General features: G+C 47.5%; 1 protein-coding gene across 1 annotated transcript in view; it reads left to right on the top strand.

Annotated features, from left to right (window-relative positions):
• Positions 1 to 23063, top strand: part of Notch2 (notch receptor 2) — a 142168-nt gene that overhangs the window by 19559 nt on the left and 99546 nt on the right. The window contains exon 2 of the mRNA XM_045138510.1: positions 20246 to 20327. Coding sequence (XP_044994445.1) covers positions 20246 to 20327 — 82 coding nt within the window. The remainder of the gene's footprint in view (positions 1 to 20245; positions 20328 to 23063) is intronic.

Raw genomic sequence — 23063 nt, 5'->3', positions numbered from 1 at the left:
TAAAAATCAGCTACAAGTATACTGTCTAGTAATTCCAAGTTTTCAGATTAGCCAGGCATGACCACGTCTGATGCTTTTGTCTCTTCGCAGTCTGCAGTTTATTGCTTGCCCACCATGGAGGCAGCTGACTCAGAGATTCCATATCACACTGAAGGGCTTCTTCAGTGTGAGCCTCCTTGGTTATATACTTTGTTTCTGTCTTTCACCCTTGAGTCTTCATGGAAATCAGGTTTGAAGTGCTAGGAGCATTCTGGTCTTAGCCTCAGAAAGCCTATTGAAGCAAGCGTGTGACGTGGCCTACTTGGGTTTTTATGCCAGGGAAAGATGGTGGGGGAGGGGTGCAGAGATTCTTGCTCCTGCTTATAATTCCTGAGCATGGCTGAGGCCCCAGGAGAACAGCAGGGAAATTGTTTTAAAGCGTTGTTGACTGGCTGCAGAGATAGCTCAGTCGGTAAAGTGCATTCCTTGCCACGAAGGGACCTGTTTGATTCCCAGAACTCATGTAAAGATCCAGGCATGGTGGCACTTGCTTGTCATCCTGGCATTGGGGAGGTGGAGGCAGGCGGACCCCTGGAGCTCATTGGGCAGCCAGGCTAGCCTACTCGGGGAATTCCCAAGTGAGGAAGTGAGGCCAGCAAGAGACCCTGTTTCAGTGTGCAAGCTGGGTGTGGTGGCGCACGCTTTTAATCCCAGCATCTAGGAAGTTGATGTAGGAGGATTGCTGTGAGTCCAAGGCTAGCCTGGAGCTACAGAATGAGTTCCAGATTAGTCTGGGCTAGAGTGAGACCCTAACTCAGAAAAACAACAAAATCCCCCCAAACATACACACACACACACACACACACACACACACACACACACAGTGTTCCAAGGTATGAACCCACAGGTACAACAGTGGCACCTAAGTCATAGGGGTAACTAACTGACTGGATATGAAGCTTACGCAATGATAAAGAAAATATCTGTGCCAGAAGGTGTGATATCTTCTGGTGACTTGTTGGTTAGAGAGGTCCCTGATACCCTAAAACAGCATAGACTATTGCCAAGGCTCTTGGTGGCCCTCCAGAACTAGATGGTCAGGCCCTGTTGCTGAAGACTGCACGTGCGTGGGCTGCAGGTCACTGAGAAATCAGGCTGGAGCTGAGCTGGAAGCCTCCTCCTGTTGACTGGCTCCCACAGTGCTGGAAAGTGCTGTGCAGCCTGCGGGGTGGGGGGAGATGTCGTCAACAGGCTTAGCAGCAGTGGACCCTGTGAGCGACACACCTGGCCAGCCAGGCAGGACGTGCCCACTACTGCAACGGTGGCACGTCTGTTACGGGGGTAAACAGCTGCTCTCAGATGGGATTGGAAACTCACTCCAGGGGAGGGAATTCATGCCTAACACTGAAAGTCTAATTAAAAGCCTACGGATGAGAAGGTTCCACGGCTTAGGGGAGGGTGCTGCGATGTTCCTCAGCTGCTGTTACAGCCAAGGCAAGCCTTTGTTCTCTCCGTGAGGCCGAAATGACTAGACTGCTCCTTAAAGTTTCCTATGGCCACGTTGGGCGTGGTGACTTACACCGGCGTCCCAGCATTCTGGAAGCTTTTTTCTCAGAAGTGGTTTAGAACAGCGGCTGCTCTCATTTGGCAGAGAGCAGCTATCCAGAGTGCTGCTCGGGCCCTGAGAGAGAGACTTAGGGAAGTTGTGAGTGGCTTACTCACCACCTGTGGGGTGACATCTGTTGACACACCCGGTTACACAAGCTGGAGTCTCACCAGCATCTGCTCATCAGTGTCAACGACAGTAATGGCTCAGCTATGTCTTTGGGGCCACATGAAAAGACAATGTGCCAATATCAAAGGGTCAATCAGACTTGGTGAAAACACAGCACTTTCCTATGCCCTCGTTCCCAAACTTCTCTTTAAATATACCCATGTGAGAGTTTGAAAGAATTTATTTTACTTCTTGTTTTTCATTACTTTTTCTACTTAAATACCTTGCCTTCCCAACTCAGATTTTTGTGACAACCAGGACTAGCTGATGGACAGTTCTCCTGCGGAAAGGTGGGGGGTGGAGCCAGGAGAACCCTTGGAAGCTCACAGGCCAGCTAGGATGGCCCGGGCACTGGGGACAGAGAGAGACCCCGCGTCAAACCAGGCAGAAGGTGAAGACCGACCCCGGGGGCTGGCCGCTGTCTCCATACGTGTGCCGGGCCGGGTGCACTTGTGCGTACGTGTGCACACACAGATGTGAACATACGGCTTGTCATTCGTTGGTTTCAGTGGCATAGGCCGGGGTTGAGCTGGTGCCGGGGCTGCCCGAGTTGACGTCACAGGTCCGCCTGTTCTTATTACTGGTCCTCTGCTGCTCAGTCCCCTCCCTGAACCGTTGGCGCTGTGCACTCGCTTTGGGACCCCTTGCACTTAGGGACGGCGATGGTGATGCTATTGGTAACACTCCTCCCTTATCCTTAGAAAGACGCTAGTGTTCTCACTCGCTTTAAAAGCTGATGCGCTTTGCAGAGGTTGGTAACTTTCCCAGAGTTCTGTAGCTGCTTAGAGGCCAGGCTAGCTGTGTGACCGCAAGGACACACTCTTCCTCTCGGGCTCCCGCCCAGTGTTTCTAAACTACAGACTGTGTCCCTTCGTGGTCAGAAAAGCAGTTTGGTAGGCACCAAACAGAATTTTGAGGGAAAGTGGCATGGAACAGAAAGTATTACGTAGTAGGGATAAGTATTCTTAAAATTTTTGTTCCTGCTACAATATTGAGACTATGTATATATTATATTTATATATTACTGAGTTCTTATACAGAGGATTTTAAAAATTTTATTTTATTTTTATTTTTTAGTTTTTCAAGGTAGGGTCTCACTGTAGCCTAGGCTGACCTGGAATTCACTATGTAGTCTCTGGGTGGCCTTGAACTCATAGTCATCCTCCTACCTCTGCCTCCCAAGTGCTGGGACTAAAGGTGTGCACCACCATGCCTGGCTTATAGAGGATATTTCTTATTCTAGGTTATCATAGAAAAGTTTTGCAAGCTACTGCTTTGTTGGCTGTGGAACCATAGGTTGTGCAATATTTACAAAAAGAAACTGGTTAGAAAATTTAGGCCTTAGAAAAGTAACTCTTCAGGAGTGTGAGAATAGTCACATGAAGCCACAATTCACCACTTTGTCCCTCACACTAAGCCGCTTCCTTAGAATTGCCAGGAATGCCTAGGGATTGAAAATGCTCTGTCATGTGATGAGAAATACGCTGCGGAACCTCTCAGGATGCTGACAGAACCTGACAAGGGAAGCTGACCCTCAGCCTGCCCCGAGTAGGTGAAAATTCTGCCCGGAAGCCCACTCGGCCATCGGCAGGTAAAGATGTAGCATCTCTCCAGGGAGCCCTGGCGCGCTGATAGATGAAGTCACGTTAGCTCCCGGTGCAGGGCGCATGTATGTGGAACTACCGTGGAACTGCTGTTCTGGCAGAGCGCTGTGACCGGCTTTGAGTGGACATAGTTGTCCTAGGTGAGAGGAGGAGCCGGCCAGCCAGTTAACACTGCTCCCTGCTTCCCCAGTCACTTCCTCACTTGTCTCTGCTGAGCTCTGAGCTATTTTCTTCATAGCCTGGCTTACCCGGCTGTGGACTCCTCATTTTTCTTTCTTTTTTTAAAACTGAGAACTTTGTTTTGTGCACATACATGGCGTATCGGTCATATTCCCTTCAGGTTATGCTCTTGTTCCTCCTCCCCTGCCCCCATCCCATTCCACCGCGGGCCCTTTTCTGCGGGCTTATCCGTATTCTCCGTGGGGTCACGGACACACCAGGCAGTCTGCAGGGGACTGTGCCTCTGAGTCCACCTTCCCACCGAGTCCGCCTCTTTTTCCTTTCTGTACCACACGTCTTCATTTGGTGGGCTATTTTGGCTCCTGTTCTTTTCCCCCTCAAATTAGCAGGGCTGCGGCTTGCTGCTTGGTGCAGTGATTCTGTTGGTTCTTCCTCTAGAATGCCACCTCGAGCCTTGTATATACGAAGGCACTTACAGTCTGTCTACAAGTAATGAGGACCCTGGGGAAAAGAAAAAGACTCAAGAATGCTTCTCAACCCCCCTGACAAGTGCTCTTTAACATCTTAGTCCTGAGTGCTGAGGGAATGGGAGTGCAGTCAAAGCCTCACGGTGCGGAGAGGCGCAGGGGCTGGCTGTGATTGGTGGGAAGAGGTGTCTAGAGCATTCCTGTCAGAAGCATGGCATGCGCTGTACAAAGCAAGCAAGAATGGGAAAAGAAACTTAGCTTGTGAATCATAACATTGGAGTAAGAAGACGCCCAAGAGACCTGGAAGAATGGAGCAGTTGGTCTTTGGTGACATGGCTGGGCAACAGAGACCCCAGCGTAGAACCCAGGTCATTCATCATCTCCTTCGTCCTGTGATGATACAGTCACCAGCGCGGTGCTGGAGAGCACCGATTGCCAGGAAGAGAGAACGTTGCTCTAGAGTGAGAGGCGTAGAGATGCCAGTTTGTCCAGTTCTTGTGCTTTTTCCTGGCACACCATGTACTCTCCAGGGTATGCATGTCCCAGTACATGCACTGTGGGGCTAAAGTAGGCCCCTCAAACTTTTCAAAAATGCGCATTCTTTTCTTGAGCTGGCCCTGTGCTAAGTAGATAAATATTTATAGACTATGACATGTACACTAAGTAGGCCATATATTCTTAGTAGAGCTTCATTATATGGCTTTAGACTAAAGTTCCTCCAGCCCCCCAGTGGATGGCCTTGCCAACCCCCCCACCTCTGGGACACACACCTCATTTTGCAGACCACTGATCAGAATGTAAACTGAAGAGCTTAATGCCAAATCTGTTGGCTGTTTCATTAAATAGATTATCTTTTTCTTGCAGTATTTCTAATGTCCCTTTGCAAAGTAGTTTTTAAAAATCAGTGTTTTAAAATTAAAAGCTGCATTTCTGGCTTGGAAATGCAGCTTTTTTTTTTTTTTTTTCCCTTTAGGTGGAATATATGTGAAAGAAAAAGAATTTTGGTTTTGATTTTGTAAAAGGAGACTTAACTTCCCTTTCATGGTCTGGGTCAGCATAAGACCCTTGTTTGATGTCATTAAGTCTTCTTTTCCCACCACTGTGGTGACTAGCCTGGTTCATAATCCAGAGTTAGGGCTTGGTAAATGTTTACTGATTAAAGCAAATTCCTCCAGCCACTGGAGAGCAAGCTAAAAGCGGGAGAGCAGTAGAGAACACACCGGATTCCTGTGGGATCCTGTCGAATGGTAGCAGTAGCATGCAAGCAAGGGCTGGGGATTTGCTGTGAACCAAACTACAGGACGCGTGGCCAGGCGTAAGAAAGACAGTTAATGTGATCTCCAAGCTGGGAAACACGGGACAACCATGACTGGCTGAAACAATGAGACACTAAGCAAACCCAGTGAAGGCTTGTTTTGGTTATTTGAAGAATTTGCTTTTCTGTAATGAAACAGAAATAACACTCGTCACCACTGGTGGTGAGACTTGAAAATGAAGGGTAAAGAAGAACAAGGCTCTCTGGTTGCAAGCCAGAACCAGACAAGCAAGGGCTGTGTGTAATGTGTGTGTGGCTATTTCCAGATATTTCTTCAGTTGTGGGACTGCCAGTCATTTCAGTATTAGGGCCCCAGCTCATCACTGGTACTGGAAAAACAAGTTAAACCGAGTGCATGTCCTGCCGGGGTGAGTCAACAGCGTCGTCTTAACGTGAAGAGGGACAGTGCATCGAGGGAGTTATCCTGGCTCCTGTGGTTTTCCTCCAGCTGAGCAAAGACAGCTGTTGTTTCCCAAGTAGATGCACAAAAAGAGGTTGTCCACTTCCTTTCTTTCTTGATTGTAGCCTTTTTTTTTTTTTTTTTTTTTAAGCCCAGAGACTTTTCAAAAATCCTTTTTCTCTTAACACTGTTTCTTGAATTGGGTAGAATGTTTGTTTATGCAGCGTGCTGTAGTGTTGTTGAAAATTTCACCTTAATTCATCTACTGATCAAACTTCCAGGGTGGCCGTATAATGTCAGATAGTTAAAGATGTCAGAAGGAAAGCAGAAAAGGGATCTATTGTAACATTGTATTCTGGAGAGGTCTTAAATAGTGCAGATTGGTTTTATGGAACAACATGCCAAGCTGTAGTGATGAAATTTATACTTTCATCCTTGAAGGACAAGAGCTTGGTGTCATTAAAGGGAGGTGTGTATGTATCAGGATAGGATAGGCTGTTTCTTGGTCTGGGAAGGTAAATTTGTCTCCCCGCAACACCCCAATGTCATTTGCTTCTTTCAGTTGGAGAAAAGCTGGCCAGATGAAGAAAACACTTCCTCTTATGGCATTTTTGGTTTACCATGTTAGTCATGACTTACCTTCTCTGAGTAGCAGGCCATACTTTTCCTGTTTAGTGGCTCAGCTTTCATTAACTTAACTGCAGATGTGTCTTTTGGAGGTATTTATGTCTAGTCATTTAAATTATGGATACTTTGGTCAAATGATGATACACTCTTTATTGTTAGAGTAAAATATTGAGAAGAGTAGCTGGGTGTAGTGGCGCACACCTTTAATCCCAGCACTCGAGAGGTAGGAGGATCACTGTGAGTTCGAGGCCACCCTGAGACTACATAGTGAATTCCAGGTCAACGTGGACTACAGTGAAACCCTACCTTGAAAAGCAAACAAACAAACAAAAGACAAGATAATGTCTGGTCATTTTTATCATCTGGTTTCATCTCTAACTTCATAATTTCTCTTGATTTTTAATGCTTCTTTATTAGTGAGGAGAAATGTTGCCTAGTTACAGTTTTATTTTTCAAAAAAAGAAAGAACTACATAATTTTAGCAATTATTTTACCTCATAGTGTAGTCTGTTTTGGCAGGCCTTCAAAAATGAGATTCATTGTTTGGAGGTGGGGAGTACTATGAACGGGCGTCAGTTATTAGGATGTGGGTGTCGTGGGGAGTCTGAAGGACGGCACTGGGGGCCCCTCTTTTTTTTTAATTTTTATTTATTTGAGAGCGACAGACACAGAGAGAAAGACAGATAGAGGAAGAGAGAGAGAATGGGCGTGCCAGGGCTTCCAGCCTCTGCAAACGAACTCCAGACGCGTGCGCCCCCTTGTGCATCTGGCTAACGTGGGACCTGGGGAACCGAGCCTCGAACCGGGGTCCTTAGGCTTCATAGGCAAGCGCTTAACCGCTAAGCCATTTCTCCAGCCCCTGGGGGCCCCTCTTGTTGTGGAACTGAGGCCTGGTTTTGACAAGCATGTGGTCGTCAGCTGTCTTTGGCATAAGTGATTTTCGTGTGCGTGGCTGGTAGGAGGATCTGGGTCTGTTTGAAACTGATGTCGTCACAAATGTGCATTACACGCCTCTCTGCAGGTTGTGGGGGAACCCGTGTTGCTTTCTTTTTTTCTTTTCAGCAGACCTCACGTAGAACCAGTACATACAAAGTGTTCTCGTCCAAGCTCTTGATTTTGTATGGCTTTGGGCAAGTCCCTATTTTTTTTTAGGTTATAGTTTTCTCTTCTGTAAAATGGTGGTAATATTAATCTGAATGTGTCATAGGGTGGTCATGGGCTGAAAGAAGATTTATGAAAATGTCTGGCAAACTATGAAGGTACTTTTACTATAGCATTGTCTTTGCTGAGTTGATCTGTGTGTGGCTGTCTTGCTCAGTGCCTCTCTCACACAGACAGTAGTAAGTGGACTTTCCGCTTTACATGGCCACATAGAACTCTCATAGCATTCACATAGAACTTTCTTACTATTCACATAGAACCCTCATGGCACCCATGTAGAACTCTCATAGTATTCACACAGCATCTCACATAGTATTCACACAGCATCTCACGTAGTATTCACACAGCATCTCGCGTAATATTCACACAGCATCTCGCGTAGTGTTCACACAGCATCTCGTGTAATATTCACACAGCATCTCGCGTAGTGTTCACACAGCATCTCGCGTAGTGTTCACACAGCATCTCGCGTAGTGTTCACACAGCATCTCGCGTAGTGTTCACACAGCATCTCGCGTAGTGTTCACACAGCATCTCGCGTAATATTCACACAGCATCTCGCGTAGTGTTCACACAGCATCTCGCGTAGTGTTCACACAGCATCTCGCGTAGTGTTCACACAGCATCTCGCGTAGTGTTCACACAGCATCTCGCGTAGTGTTCACACAGCACTCTCACGTAGTATTCACGCAGCATCTCGCGTAGTATTCACGCAGCATCTCGCGTAGTATTCACGCAGCATCTCGCATAGTGTTCACACAGCATCTCGCATAGTGTTCACACAGCATCTCGCGTAGTATTCACACAGCATCTCGCGTAGTATTCACACAGCATCTCACGTAGTGTTCACACAGCATCTCGCGTAGTATTCACGCAGCATCTCGCATAGTGTTCACACAGCATCTCGCATAGTGTTCACGCAGCATCTCGCGTAGTGTTCACACAGCATCTCACGTAGTGTTCACACAGCATCTCGCGTAGTATTCACGCAGCATCTCGCATAGTGTTCACACAGCATCTCGCGTAGTGTTCACACAGCATCTCGCATAGTGTTCACACAGCATCTCACGTAGTGTTCACACAGCATCTCGCGTAGTGTTCACGCAGCATCTCGCGTAGTGTTCACACAGCATCTCGCATAGTGTTCACGCAGCATCTCGCGTAGTATTCACACAGCATCTCGCATAGTGTTCACACAGCATCTCGCATAGTGTTCACACAGCATCTCACGTAGTGTTCACACAGCATCTCGCGTAGTATTCACACAGCATCTCGCGTAGTATTCACACAGCATCTCACGTAGTGTTCACACAGCATCTCGCGTAGTGTTCACGCAGCATCTCGCGTAGTGTTCACACAGCATCTCGCATAGTGTTCACGCAGCATCTCGCGTAGTGTTCACGCAGCATCTTGCATAGTGTTCACGCAGCATCTCGCATAGTGTTCACGCAGCATCTCGCATAATGTTCACGCAGCATCTCGCATAGTGTTCACGCAGCATCTCGCATAGTGTTCACGCAGCATCTCGCATAGTGTTCACGCAGCATCTCGCATAGTGTTCACGCAGCATCTCGCATAGTGTTCACGCAGCATCTCGCATAGTGTTCACGCAGCATCTCGCATAGTGTTCACGCAGCATCTCGCATAGTGTTCACGCAGCATCTCGCATAGTGTTCACACAGCATCTCGCATAGTGTTCACACAGCATCTCGCGTAGTGTTCACACAGCATCTCGCATAGTGTTCACACAGCATCTCGCGTAGTATTCACACAGCACCTCGCGTAGTATTCACACAGCACCTCGCGTAGTATTCACACAGCATCTCGCGTAGTATTCACACAGCATCTCGCGTAGTATTCACAGGGGCATTAAGTGCTGGCAGACATGGGAGGAGGAACAGGGACAAAAGTAAGCTGAGAGTCTCTGCCCGCCAGGAGCAGTGGTGGGTCTTCAGGACACGGGCAGTGCTGTCGGTGGTCTTGTGTGATCCCGGGGCAGCCTCACCAGCGCCACCTGTGGGAGGCTGGGCATGTCTAACTCATTTCACCGGAAGACGCATGACAGCCATGTGATTTAGGATGTGGAGGGCTCGTTTCTGAAATTCACTCCTGGTTACTCCTTGAAGTCATTTGTGTTTTTGAGTTATTTTCTGTACAACTAAAAACTACTTGACCACTAGAGAAACTGCTTAAGATTATAATTTTGCCTAAATTATAAACTTAACACCTCTAAAACCCGATTGCATGGGGGTAAGAGCAGAGGGGGAGGAAGCTAGATCCTTGATTCACTTGATTTTTTTAAGAAAAATATATAAAACCAGAGTATTTGAGACAGTCTATGGAAACATATTTCAGCTCATAGCCAAGAAGATTACCATGCCTTGGTTTTGGTATTCAGTGAGGTGATGTGGGCTTTCGTGGGGAGGAGAATGTGATTTAACCCCCAGCATCACGCTGACAACCACATCACTGCGTCCTTTGTTCTTCTCCTTGAGTGCTGGTTTTCCAGAGGACTGACTCTGGGTAGTGCGATGAGGTGGTGGTGGGAAGGGCTTTCCTACTGGGCCTGGAGTGGTGGAACTGGTCACACTCCCCTGTAAAACCCTTTTGTTCAGCAGGAGTCTCACTCCTATGGGCCCAAAGTGGAATGAGTTTATTAAGAGGAGAATTTTAAGAGTGGTAAACAAAAGGGATTAAATACCCTCTGCTAGATCTTTGTGTCCTTAGAAGGCTGGAATAAACTACCATTTTGCAGGTTTTTTTTTTTTTTTGGCCTCATGGGAAATTAAGGGGTTGTTTATCATTCTCTTGGCAGTACATAGAAAATTATTGGCCTGATCCTTCTACGTTTCAGCTTGGTAAACATTTTCCAAGCACTGACCATGTTCCTGGCCTCCATAGCTGGGTTGAATTTAGGTGGGCAGACATGGCTTATGTTGCCCAGTCCCAGCATCTCCAGTCTTCTGGAACATTGTCAGGCTCCAGACAGGAAGAACAGCGGTGAAGAAGGTGAAGGAGGTCACAGCAAATGCTTGTTTTTAATCCTTCAGGGAGTTTACGATCTGCTTATAAGAGGCAGGGCTGGGCATCACCTGTTACGGATTTATCCTGGAATTTTAATCTAATATACTGGTGCTTGTATTGTTCCTTTTGGCCTTTCTGAGAGTCCAGACAGCAGGTAGAACAGAGCCATCTTTTGGCCTGTGTAGACCTGAGTAAACCTTTAGCAAGGGCACACTAACACGTTGGGGTTCTAAGTCAGGAGTTGCTGCATGTGGAGAGGCTGAAGCTGGCTTCTGTGTTGCACGCACACGCTGCACACGCGGACGCGGGGACGAGGCCGCCTGCCGTGCACACAGGCCCGGCTGTGCTTCGTCCCCCAGCAGGGTGCACGATCAGGGGTGGACATGCGCATCTGCACACAAGCCCTCACTCATGCTGGGCTGGTCAGGGTGGCTTGATTTAAATGATGGTCGCAGCTCCACAGAGAGCTGAGCAGTCCTCGAGATCCAGTCAGTATGGTCAGAGACCTTACGGCGTGGGAGAATGGGCTTTTAAGAGGAGCTGCCTGGGATAGAACTCAGCAACCCTTTCTCGTCAGGTGGGCGCTGCTGCTACCTTTTCCTCTTGTCCATGTTGTGCTGGTTTGGGCTAACATGACTTCGTGTTTGCGGAAACAAATTAATTAAAGGGAGAAACTGTAAATGAAGCCTGGCTAACGGTTGAAGTTTGGCTGTGTTCTCCTCCCCTTTCTATGTGGTAAAGATGTGCTGTTCTCTGCTGTCTGTCTTCATGTGTCCAAGACGCTGGTCCTGGGCATGCTCCCTGCAATTGGGAATAGCAGGCACCATCGTCTCCAGATGTTGGTGTTTCTCATTCTCCTAGTCTTGGTAGCACACATGTGCCAAGGGCTAAGGCCCGTTGAGGCTGTTGGGTTTCAGTAGTTCTCAGTGGTTTGTGCAAAAGGTGGTTGCGTTTGCGTACACACGAGAATGCGTACACGCAAGAATGCGTACACACGAGAAGGACTTCTTTGGGGCTGTAGTTATGGCGCCTCTGTGACCCAGGGTTCATCTAGAACTTGGAATTCACAGTAATTAGAAGACAATTTGGGCTTTATACAGGATTGATCTAGTGACCATTTGCATAGTACACCAATTAAGGCATTCCAGTGACCCCACCCCAGCTCTTGTGAACAGCTTTCATTCCCATTACTCAGTGTTTCTTGTTTGCTTGTTTTTTCTCCTAAAGACTGGGAATGGATGCTGGAGGACATCTGAGACTGCTTTCTAGGTTTTTCCTGTTTGATTTCAGAAAGTTGCCATGATTTTACGTTATGTGATAACATTTAACAACTATAGATTTTTTCTCCATTTCCATTTATAAATTTTACTTATTTCTTTATTTGAGGGAGAAAAAAAGAGGCGGGGGGAGGAGATGCATATGGGCGCACCAGGGCCTCTACTCACTGCAAACAAACTCCAGATGCATGCGCCTCCTTGTGCGTCCAGCTTTATGTGGGTCCTGTGGAATGTAACCTGAGTCCTTTAGCTTTGCTGGCAATCGCCTTAACTGCTGAGCCATCATTCTAGTCCTCCATCTCCATCTTTAATAAGATGTATTTTTGCCGGGCAAGGTGGCGCACGGCTTTAATCCCAGCACTCGGGAGGCAGAGGTACGAGGATTGCCGTGAGTTTGAGGCCACCCTGAGACTCTATAGTGAATATCAGGTCAGCTTGGGCTAGAGTGAGACCCTACCTCGAAAAACCAAATATATGTGTGTGTGTGTGTGTGTGTGTGTGTGTGTGTGTGTGTGTGTGTATTTACTTATTTGCAAGCAAAAAGAGAGAGAATGGGTGCACCATGGCCTTCAGCCACTGCAAATAAATTCCATACGCAAGCACCGCTGTGCATGTAGCTTTACGTGGGTACTGGGGAATGGAACCCGGGTCATTAGGCTTTGCAGGCAAGCACCTTAGCTGCTGAGCCATCTCTCCAGCCCCTTCATTTCCATTTTCTCCCCCAGGTAGGGTTTCACTCTAGCCCAGGCTGACCTGGAATTCACTATGTAGTCTCAGACTGCCCTTGAACTCATAGTGATCCTCTGCTGGGATTAAAGGTATGTGCCACCATGCCCAGCCTTCCTTTTCCATTTTTAACATAACTTTGTCTCTTAGTTGTCTCTCTCTATTTTTTTGGAGTTTACCTCTAAATTAACAATCACTGGACATTGTCTCTTGTATTTAAAAATTATTCTGATCATTTGAAAGTAAAGGAACACTGTTTCTTTTGGTGGGGGGAGTACCAAGCAAATTTATACACACACACACACACACACACACACACACAGATGCACACACATACATACATATATATAAATATATAAATACATGTGTGTGTGTGTGTGTGTGTGTGTGTGTATTTATTTATTTATTTATTTCCCCTAGCAAGGGTTCTTAAAAGCATCTATTTAAAATTGAGGGATAGGGCTGGAGAAATGGCTTATTAGTTAAGGCACTTGCCTGCAAAGCCAGAGGACCCAGGTTCAATTCCCCAGTACCCACATAAGCCAGATAGATGCACAGAGTGGCACATGTGTCTGGAGTTCATTTGCAGTGGCTAGAGGCCCTGGCATGCCCATTCTTACTCATTCTCTTTCTCCCTCTCTCTCTCTCACTCACTGTGTGTGTGTGTGTGTGTGTGTGTGTGTGTATGGCTGGAGAAATGGCTTAGTGGTTAAGGCACTTGCCTGTGAAGCCTAAGGACCCAGGTTTGATTCTCTAGGTCCCATGTTAGCCAAATGCACATTGTGGCGCATGCATCTGGAGTTCGTTTGCAGTGGCTAGAGGCCCTGGTGCGCCCATTCTCTCTCCCTTGTGTCTCTGCATCTAATAAATAAATAAAATGATTAAAAAATATATATCCTAGCAGTAATGTCAGAAAAGCTTATCTTCGAAGCTCAGTGTTTGTGGAGCCCAGCATTGTGGCCGTGGCTCTGGTTTCTGCCTCGGCTCTGGGTCTGGCTCCGCCATTCCTCAGGCAGGACACACTTTCCATCAGAAGATCTCTGTGAGGAACACAGGAATCTTACACACGCTTGGGAAGATAATACTGGTGTCTCCCTTATTGCATTCCCCCCTTCTAATCAAGGGCAATTTCAAGGAGGAAGACAGATGTTTCTCCACTTTGTTTTTATTTAAACGGACCACTTGGGATTTGAAGCTTCCGCACTTCTAGTGTTTGTTTGGTTTGTTTTTTTTTTCATGGCTTGATCCACCCCCTCAAAAAAAAAAAAATGGAATAGAAAAAAATTTGGCAAAAGCTTTATTGTTTGAAGTTACAGGGTGCTATGAGAATTATTGCAAATCCCTGGTGTCTCTCTGTCTGCCTTCAGTTCTCCTATTTTGGGTAATAACGCAGGCAGTCGTTTTAGAAAACATGGCTGTGCTCGGCCGTGCACTTCCAGAGGCCATGTGCCAGAGAGCGGGCGGACCGCAGCCAAGTCCTGGGCGTAAACTCAGACTCGTCTCTCAAATACTGCTACTTGAAATTTGCATAAACGTTGGAGAGAAAAAAGGAGCCGTGTGTAACTCTTGACACACTTAGGAGCATCAGCCCCCGGAGACGCTTGAGTGCTGTCTGGGGGAGCAGGGCAGGGACAAGCTGCGGCCAGCGCGGGGGGCAGGACCCGCAGAGCCACGTGAGGCGGCAGGAGACGGACGGCTGCGGCGCAATGCGCAGCGCTAATGTAAAATGATTACACGTCAGTGCCCCAGCGAATGCATGGAAGGCTGCTCGGATTACACTGTCTGGGCCACCAGACTTAATTACTCATGTTAGAGATTCTTAAAACAAAGAGAGGCTTTTAAAGCAGTGATACGTAGCTGGCATGGCACTGGAAAGCCCTCCAAAAAGCCCAGAGGCGATGGCAAGGAGGAGGGTTCCGTCAAGTCTGCATGCCTTTCGCCTGTGCTCCTAACCAGATAGGCCCGAAGCTGCGGGCCTGGAAGAAATCAGTGACAGCTTATTTTGTTGTTTGTGGTGTTTGCATACAGGGGGCCTGATAAACCTAAACGAGCAGTGGAGCCTTGTCTGGACTAAGTTACAGTTAGTGTTAAGCAACGAGGGTTCGAGGCTCTTTGGGAGAGTTTCTGAGAGTTATACCAAGTATGCTGAAGGCACCTAATGTGAAACGATTTTTATTTTGTCATATTTTCCCTAGCAGGTCACTTGGTCCCCATCATTACTGCTAACTCTCCTCTCTCTCTGTGGCCAGATGACGTTTCATACGATTTCCGTGTGGTGCTGGTGTCACATTTGAGGGTGAAGCGGCATTTTTGTGCGTGCACAGAGACCTGTTCCCTTCATTCCTGCTGTAAAAGGTGGCAGTGGGCTTTGCTTGCTTTGTAATTGTCACTCAATCGCTCGTGATGGCAGCTGGGAGGAATTTCTTCCATTGATTGATAACATATCCTACACTAAACTGTCATTTTCCCTGTAAGTTTACAACCCAGTAGTTTATAGTTTACCCTCCCCCTTGAAGTAGCACACCGGGGTCGCTGGTGATCTGCCCCCCGCTGGCCCACCTGTCCGTCTCCTGTGACTCCCCCTGCTTCCTTGTCTGGCCGTGCAGTGTCTCCTTCCTACCTCAAGGCCAATCTGGCTGCTTGTTTCCTCGAGGCGCCTGGGTGCTCCTTCTCCTGTCTGTGACTTGTCCACTTCAGCTCCAGCCAGGACTCCTGCTCCTGTTTGAAGGAGACCTTTGTCCCCTGGCCGCTGTGATTGGCCTGTGCCTTTACTGGGCTTCTGTTTCTTATGGAATGTGTTTCTGCTTAAAGGGGCTTTTCACTTAATTATTTGTTATTCCTTAAAAGAAGTAAGGTTTGTGAGAACAGCGGCTTGCTTCTGTTGACCACGGATCCCTGAAATCAGGCTTGCCTCTGCTCACAGTAGGTGCTCCAAGTGCTAGAGAACCAGCCCCCCCCCCCCCCCCCCGCTGAGGTGTGTCAAGTTGGCTTCTAAAGTGATGAGATTGAAATCTGCTGCTTATGTATTTGTTTTTGCCTTTTGCAGGGGTGACATGCATAAATACACACCGACACAGCAACATAGCATTGATTTCACTCAGTGAGTCCCTTTTTTAATTATTTTTACTTATTTAGAGAGAGAAAGAGGCAGAGAGAGACAGAGAGAGAGTGTGAGTGTGCAAGAGAGAATGGGCACACCAAGGCCTCCAGTCACTGCAAACGAGTTTCAGATGCTTGTGCCACCTTGTGCATCTGGCTTACATGGGTCTTGGAGAATCAAATCGAGGTCCTTGGGCTTTACAGGCAAACTCCTTAACCACTAAGCCACCTCTCCAGCCCCCCTCCCTTTTTAAAAACATGGTATGAGCCGGGCGTGGTGGCGCACGCCTTTAATCCCAGCACTGCAGAGGCAGAGGTAGGAGGATCACTGCGAATTCGAGGCCAGCCTGAAGCTCTGTAGTGAATTCCAGGTCAGCCTTGGCTAGAGTGAGACTCTGTCTCCAAAAGCCAAAAACAACAACAACAAAAACCCATGGTATGCGTCTTGAATTTGCATGCCATCTGTGCGCCGGGCCCAGGCTGATCCTCCCTCCCTCTTCCAAGTGTGTGTGCCACTGAGGTGCAGGTGGTACTGACGGACCTCACTCTGGCTTGAGAAGAAAGTTTGGTGAAAAGTCTTAGTTCATGAAAGCTTCAGTTCTCTATGGTTTGATTTAGCATTTTGCTCTCACCCTACAAATGTGAAGCTGCCTTACATTTGCATTTAAATTCCTAAATTCTAGTGTTTAACATTGAGAAAAAAAATTTAGGATGAGCTTTTTCCCAATCGTACCTCCTTAGTTTTGATTGATCAGTTTTAACTTCTCTCTCTCTCTCCTTTTTTTTTTTTTTTTTTTTTGAGGTAGCGTTTCACTCTAGCTCAGGCTGACCTGGAATCCACTATAGAGTCTCAGGGTGGTCTTGAACTCACAGCGCTTCTCCTTCCTCTGCCTCCCGAGTGCAGGGATTAAAGGTGTGTGTCACCACGACTGGCCCTTTAACTTCTCTTCATATGGCAAGTAGTATCTGTAGTTACTAAGAGATAGCCCCGTAGTAAGTCATGAGTTTTAGCATATTTTTTCTTTTGTTTTGGCTGTCTACTGCTCCACCTAGATCATCCAAGGTCTTTGTGGGTAAATGGTTTAGAGCTCTTATGGTGGACACTCATGTCGTAGTGAATTTTCAGGGTGCGGTTTCCTCACCCTGCGTCCTGAGAGTTGCCCAGGAACTCGTTGGGGCTGTAGGCTGTCAGCCCCCCTCTAGCTTAGCTCCACCAGAAAGCGTGGGTGGTGGGCCCAGCCCTGTTTTCATAAACTCTCCAGGTGACTGGTACATACACTGAAGTTTGAGAACCGTGGCTCAGTAAATGTTACAGGTTCAAGGTGGCATGACCTCACAAAATTGATGAGTAGCATTGATTATTAGCCTGCCCAGCCGGCCTCTTTTTTGGTTATAGAGTTGGGTTGCCTTGCAAGGCTGGGCTGTAAAGTCACTTTCTAGGTTGATTGCTACATATTGACTTGATGTTGTTTGTACTCTCTGAACCTGACACTGTAATGGTTTGCCAGGATACTTAATAGGAACGGGTTATGATTTTCTTTTTTTCCTTTCACACGTGGTTTTCTGAGTCATGGGCAGCTGGGCCCTTCTGCTCTCTTAGATACATTTCTCCAGGTATGCAGCCGCTTCTGTGTACTTTCTAAAAAATATATTTGAGAGGTGGGGGAGAGAAGAGGCAGAGAGAGAGAGAGGAGAGAATGGGCGCGCCAGGGCCTCTAGCCACTGCAAACGAACTCCAGATGCATGTGCCCTTGTGTGCATCTGGCTAACGTGGGTCCTGGGGAACCAAACCTGGGTCCTTATGCTTCACAGCAAGGGCCTTAACTGGGAAGCCATCTCCAGCTCCTGCTTGTATGTGTCTTAATAAGCAGAATGTCGCTGTTGGTCAGAAGCATCTAATCCACCCCCTATTTGTTTGCTGGTGGAGAATTGAGCCCTGTGAGTTTGTGCCTTGCCTGTGGTTACTTCCCCACTGCAGGGGGCAGTTTGGGGGCTGTGATGTCCTCACTGCATTGTGCCTCCCGTGGGTGAGCTGGTACTTGCCTTGTGCTTCAGAACACACCTCCTCCTACTGAGGTGTTCCTTCTTCCTGAAGGGACGTGGGGAAGAAAATCTAGAGGAGCCACGGAACCCCCATTGAAACTAATAAAAATGCCTAAAGAGATTGCAAATCAGTTTGGGAACTTTAGTATGGAGGAAATAACCCGACAGCGACTGTTTCAATTCTAGGATCTGCATTGGGCTTATCAGTGTGGGAAGAGGGATCACAGGAGCCCTACAGGGAATGGGATATGGACAGGAAGACCACCCTCTTCCTAACCTGCCCGTTCAGCCTGCAGCCTGGATGCTGCAGGAGTGAACCCAGCAGCTGCCAGGGACATGGTTTGGATTAGAGCCTTGAGTCCTGGGTTCCGTGCTGCCGCTGGCGACGGTGTGCTGTGCAGGAGCAAGCCGCTCAACCGTCCTGGTCTTGAGTTTCTGCTGCGTGGACATGATCGCATCTGCCCTGCCATCTCTCTGTGGCGAGGGGGTCTACCTCACTGGTGTGACAATTGCCAGGCCACTTACCGCTTTGTTCCCTCACCTGTGAAATGGGCATGATGAAATGAACTGCTTTTTTGGGATGTTGTGACGACTTAATTTATCTGTGCAGAGTGATTAGGCGCCAGTACCTGACAGTTAATTACTGTAGGTTAGCTGCTGTTATGATGGTACTAGTTTATTAAGCAGTATGTATGTATGAGCAGCTTGCATCTTGGTCACATTCTCCTCATGTTACTCTTATAATCTTCTTTCCCTGACCTCCATTCCATGGAGGGCCTCCTCACTGGGACAACTGGTACTCACCATGGGGTATGAATGAGTCAGTCTAGTCTCTCTTGTATGTCAGGGGAATGATGCCTCGGGCTACGCCTTCCCACCCTGTGGCTCTTGCAGTCTGTCCTCTCCCTCTTCCACAGTGATCCTGAGCCTTGCTGGGTGTGTCATAATAAGTCCACTTCAGTATTAAGCTCGCTGCGACCTCTGGATGCCCCATGCAGTATTATTGAAAGGATGAGATGAAATCTCTATGGCCACATTACTTTTCTCATTGCTGTGACAGAGTATCTGAAAGAAAGAAAGAAAAAAAATTCAGGAAAGAAGGGTTCATTTGGCTCACTTTGAGGGCACAGTCTGTTCACCGTGATGGGAAGTGCAACAGCGGGAGTGTGAACTGGGGGAAGTGCAACAGCGGGAGTGTGAACTGGGGACTTGCGGTTAAGATGGTGCCATGGGACGCACACCGAAGCAGCCTGGGGGAGAACGAGCCGAACGTGCACCCAGCAAAATACGCTCTACCGAAAAGTGGGGTGTGTAAGAAATCGTCAGCGCGGCAGAGCAGCAGGAGAGACCCAGGGCGTCTAGAGCCCACACCAGCGGCCCCAGGCCCGCCAGGTTCGGCCTGAGCCACAGGGAAATGCCCGGCAAGGGCCTTATGCGCTCTGGCGGCCTGCTCAGTCTGCGCACCCAGTCCGCGGCTGGTGGGGCCCATCCTGAGGGTGGGTCTTTGCTTCCCAGCGAGGCCTTCTAGAAGCATCCTCATAGATGTTCTTAGAGGTGTCTCTTCTAAGCGATTCTAAATCCAGTCAGGTTGGCAAGGAAGATGAGCCATCACACCCAGCAGTTCCACCATTTGGTACCACACTGAACAAACAAGGGCCCTTTCACAGAACGGTCAAAGAGGAGTGGCTCTGATGTCTGGCTTGTGCCTGGGCCCTAGGTGAAAAAAAACAGGTTTTGGTGCCTGGGGTGGACAAACCTGGAGCACCTGATACCACATGGTGATACATCGCCTAGTGTGCTGGGGAGACCCCGAGGGAACTCTGTTTCCTCTCCGATCTGTGTACATGACCGTGCTAGGATGGACACCCTGTCTCTAGGAGCTTCTGAACTTCAGTTTTGATTTTGACTATAGACAAGGTTTCTGTCTTGCCTTTTCAATAGTTGCTAGGATTCCCGGAGTATATTTTGGTGATGAAAATACCAGCTCTTTTTTTTTTTAAATTTTTTATTCAATTTTTATTTATTCATTTGAGAGAGAAAGATAAAGAGGCAGAGAGAAAGAGAGAGTGAAATAGAGAGACAAAATGGGCACGCCAGGGCCTCCAGCCACTGTAAACAAACTCCAGATGCATGTGCCCCCTTGTGCATCTGGGTAATGTGGGTCCTGGGGAATAGAGCCTCGAACTGGGGTCCTCAGGCTTCACAGGCAAGCGCTTAACCGCTAAGCCATCTCTCTACCCCGAAAATACCAACTCTTAAGAGCAAGAGCATGGCAGGCTGGGTAGACTTTCTCCTCTCTCAGCTGATTTTTTTTCTTTTTTCAAGGTAGGGTCTCACTCTAGCCCAGGCTGACCTGGAATTCACTATGGAGTCTCAGGGTGGCCTCGAACTCTCGGAGATCCTTCTACCTCTGTCTCCTGAGTGCTGGGATTAAAGGCGTGCGCCACCATGCCCGGCCCCAGATTAAATTTAATAGGGGGATGGATTTGTACTTGGATCTCACTTTGGAGTTTGAAAGTTATGATTGGTTTTATTTCTAATTTCTTGGTTTTTTTTTTTTCATATTTAGCATTGCAATGTCGGGATCATCAAGAGCCTTGTTTAAATAGAGGAACCTGTGTTACCTACCACAATGGCACAGACTATTGCAAGTAAGTTTTCCCCTTCATATATTTTCTTCTGTTATAATAGGACATTGGGCAAAATTTGGTTGTATCCTATTGTTGATTTCTTTTTTAAATTTTATGTATTTATTTATTTGAGAGAGAGAGAGAGACAGACAGAGACACATGGACAGAGACAGATAGAGAATGGGCACACCAGGGCCTCCAGCACTGCAAACAAACTCTAGATGCATGCGCCACCTTGTGCATCTGGCTTATGTGGGTCCTGGGGAATCAAACCTGGGTCCTTTGGCTTTGCAGGGAAGTGCCTTAACTGCTAAGCCATTCCTCCAGCCCTATTGTTGATTTCTAATACTTCTGTGAAATGTCACTGGTTCTCAAACTTCTCCAATACAGTTTTTGTGGGTAGTGAGAATAGAAGGATGTGTGAGTATCAGATAAATAGTTGCCAAGAACTTCTTACCATTCTGTTTATAATGAAAGACTTTGCCATGAGTGGCTAGTTGATACATATTGAGTACACTTCTCTTACACTTTTCAGTTTAAGACATGGCCTTAGAATCTCTCCTTCCTTCAGATATTAGCTATGACCATGTATTTGAGGTAAACCAAATAGATACTAACTTTGATTCTACTCTGTACAAGTGACTATTACAGCCACGTGACACTTTCCCCCTAGTGTAAAAAGTCCACTTCTGAAGTGAGACCGTGAGCGCAGAAGTGTACATGAGTGTGTGGAGCGGGCTGTGAGACAGGCCCGAGGGTGTGTCACGCAAAGCTGAAAGGGCACGGAGGAAGAAGGGACTGGATGGGAAAGACAAAGTGCTTCTTGACCCAAGAGGATCTCTCTTCCTTTCTGAAAACATCCATCTAGTCCAGCCACACTGGAGGAAGGCTGTGAGTAATTGCATAAATACCTTGTCCAGATTTCTTACAGATCATAGTTTTAGTCTGTTACATGTTCTGATAATCTATACCCATTCTATTCATTTCAGGAAAAAGTTGATGATATGAAACTTCTCTTCCTTTTTTAAAATTATTATGACCTTTTTTTTCCCAATAGAGTACATTCTGACTCTAGTATCTCATGTTCCTTAATGTCACAAACAAGATTTTTTTCCAAGTCAGAAACAATTTTCTTCCACACAGTGAAGATATTTTAAGCTGTGATGACAGCGCAGCTTAACAATAGCTTGTTTGGATTGGACTTGAGATAACAGTGGAAACGAAAGATATTATATAATTGACTATGGGCTACTCTCTTGGATTTCTAGCTGAAAAACAAACCCCATGTGGTACATTCTCCTCTGTAAGTGAAAATAAAACTGGAGATGGTAAGAGAGGGAAGTTAGTCCCTTAGAATTGGCCACCCAAACCTTATTTGTCTCTGCATCTGGTGCCCGGAGGCTGGCTTTACTCTGTGCTCAGTTCTCTTGTGGCCGTGGTACCCTGGACACTATGACGGCCTGCTGCTAGGCTTTCCTCTTGGTGCCCTGGGAGGCCCTTGCCTGGCACCTGTGCGTAGCTAATGTCTAGCACGGCTTAGGGAAGAGGAACGCAAATGTCCGCTCACCCCATGCAGGACACCCATGGCAAAGCAGAGAGACGATTCCATCCAGGACCAGCTTGGTGAACCAGAGTTTGCTGGGGTCATTCACAGGAGCACGGGTGACTCCCAGGCAGCTGCAACACCAGAACTCCTGCCCCAGCATGAGTGAGCTCCTGAAAGCTGCGGCTTGGAGCCCTGTCCAGTTTGCAGACAGCTTCCCTAAGCATCTCATTGTTTTCACAACCTTGGTGCTGTAGACAGCTCCATGCTGCCGGGGTGAGCATCCAGACAGACATAGCTTTTGGGAGAAGGGGTTTATTTCAAGCTTCCAGATCCAGGGGCAGTTTCATAATGACAGAATTTGCTGGCTCCCATTTATAAAGCCAAGCAGAGAAATCACCACTTGCCAGCAAACACCAGAAAGGGCCCCAGGCAGAGGTCAAACCTTTCTGCATACCTTTCTGCTGGGATTCAGATCCGCCCCCAGTGACAGCTCCTCCAGCCAGGCCCCTGGAGACCTAAGTTACAGCTTTAATAAAACACCTGAGTCTATGGGGGACACACATTCAAACGACCACTCCTGGGGATGGGCCCAGTGAATTTTGTAGCTTCAGTGTTCTTCCTGAGCTTTTGTTAAGGTTAATCTTATGAGCCTGCCTCCTCCCTCTCAGAGGAATGCTTCACTGTGGAGGAGGTAGTTGCCCAATGAGGTCCTTGAATTAAAGAGCGTCTAGTACTTAGCATCTTTCAGGTGTAGAGGCAGGTAAGAGCCCCTCTTGTCTTAAAAGACATTGGTTCTCCCCTTTGAGAGTTCTTATTTGCTTCACATAGCATTTGCCCTGGTTCCTTCATATAGAGAGGCAAGTTACTTGGGCATAATTTGACTTGTTTTCTTAAGTAGGTAAAATTTCACAGAGGTTCCAAATGTTGGCCTATATATTTATGGTCTGACATGGAGACAGGTTTCTGTGCGAACAAACTCTGAACACTTACCGGGAGAGGACACTGAGGATCACATCAGGGAGGAAGCCGTTTGCAGAGTTGCTGGTCTCACACTCTCTAAGCAAGGTCGGGTGTCACATCGCCCCCAGTTTCTGGAAGAAGCTCTGACGCTGCCGTCCCGGGTGTTTGCCGGCTGTCGCGGGGTGGCTTGCTTGTGGCTGTAGTTCTGGATGGATCCTCCGAGGTCCCTCAACCCTGCTGGGAAAGGGATA

The sequence above is a fragment of the Jaculus jaculus genome, chromosome 19 (genome assembly GCF_020740685.1).
Source record: "Jaculus jaculus isolate mJacJac1 chromosome 19, mJacJac1.mat.Y.cur, whole genome shotgun sequence".
Taxonomy (NCBI): domain Eukaryota; kingdom Metazoa; phylum Chordata; class Mammalia; order Rodentia; family Dipodidae; genus Jaculus; species Jaculus jaculus.
Note: the sequence above shows the minus strand (reverse complement) of the source record. Positions and strands in the feature narration are given on the sequence as shown.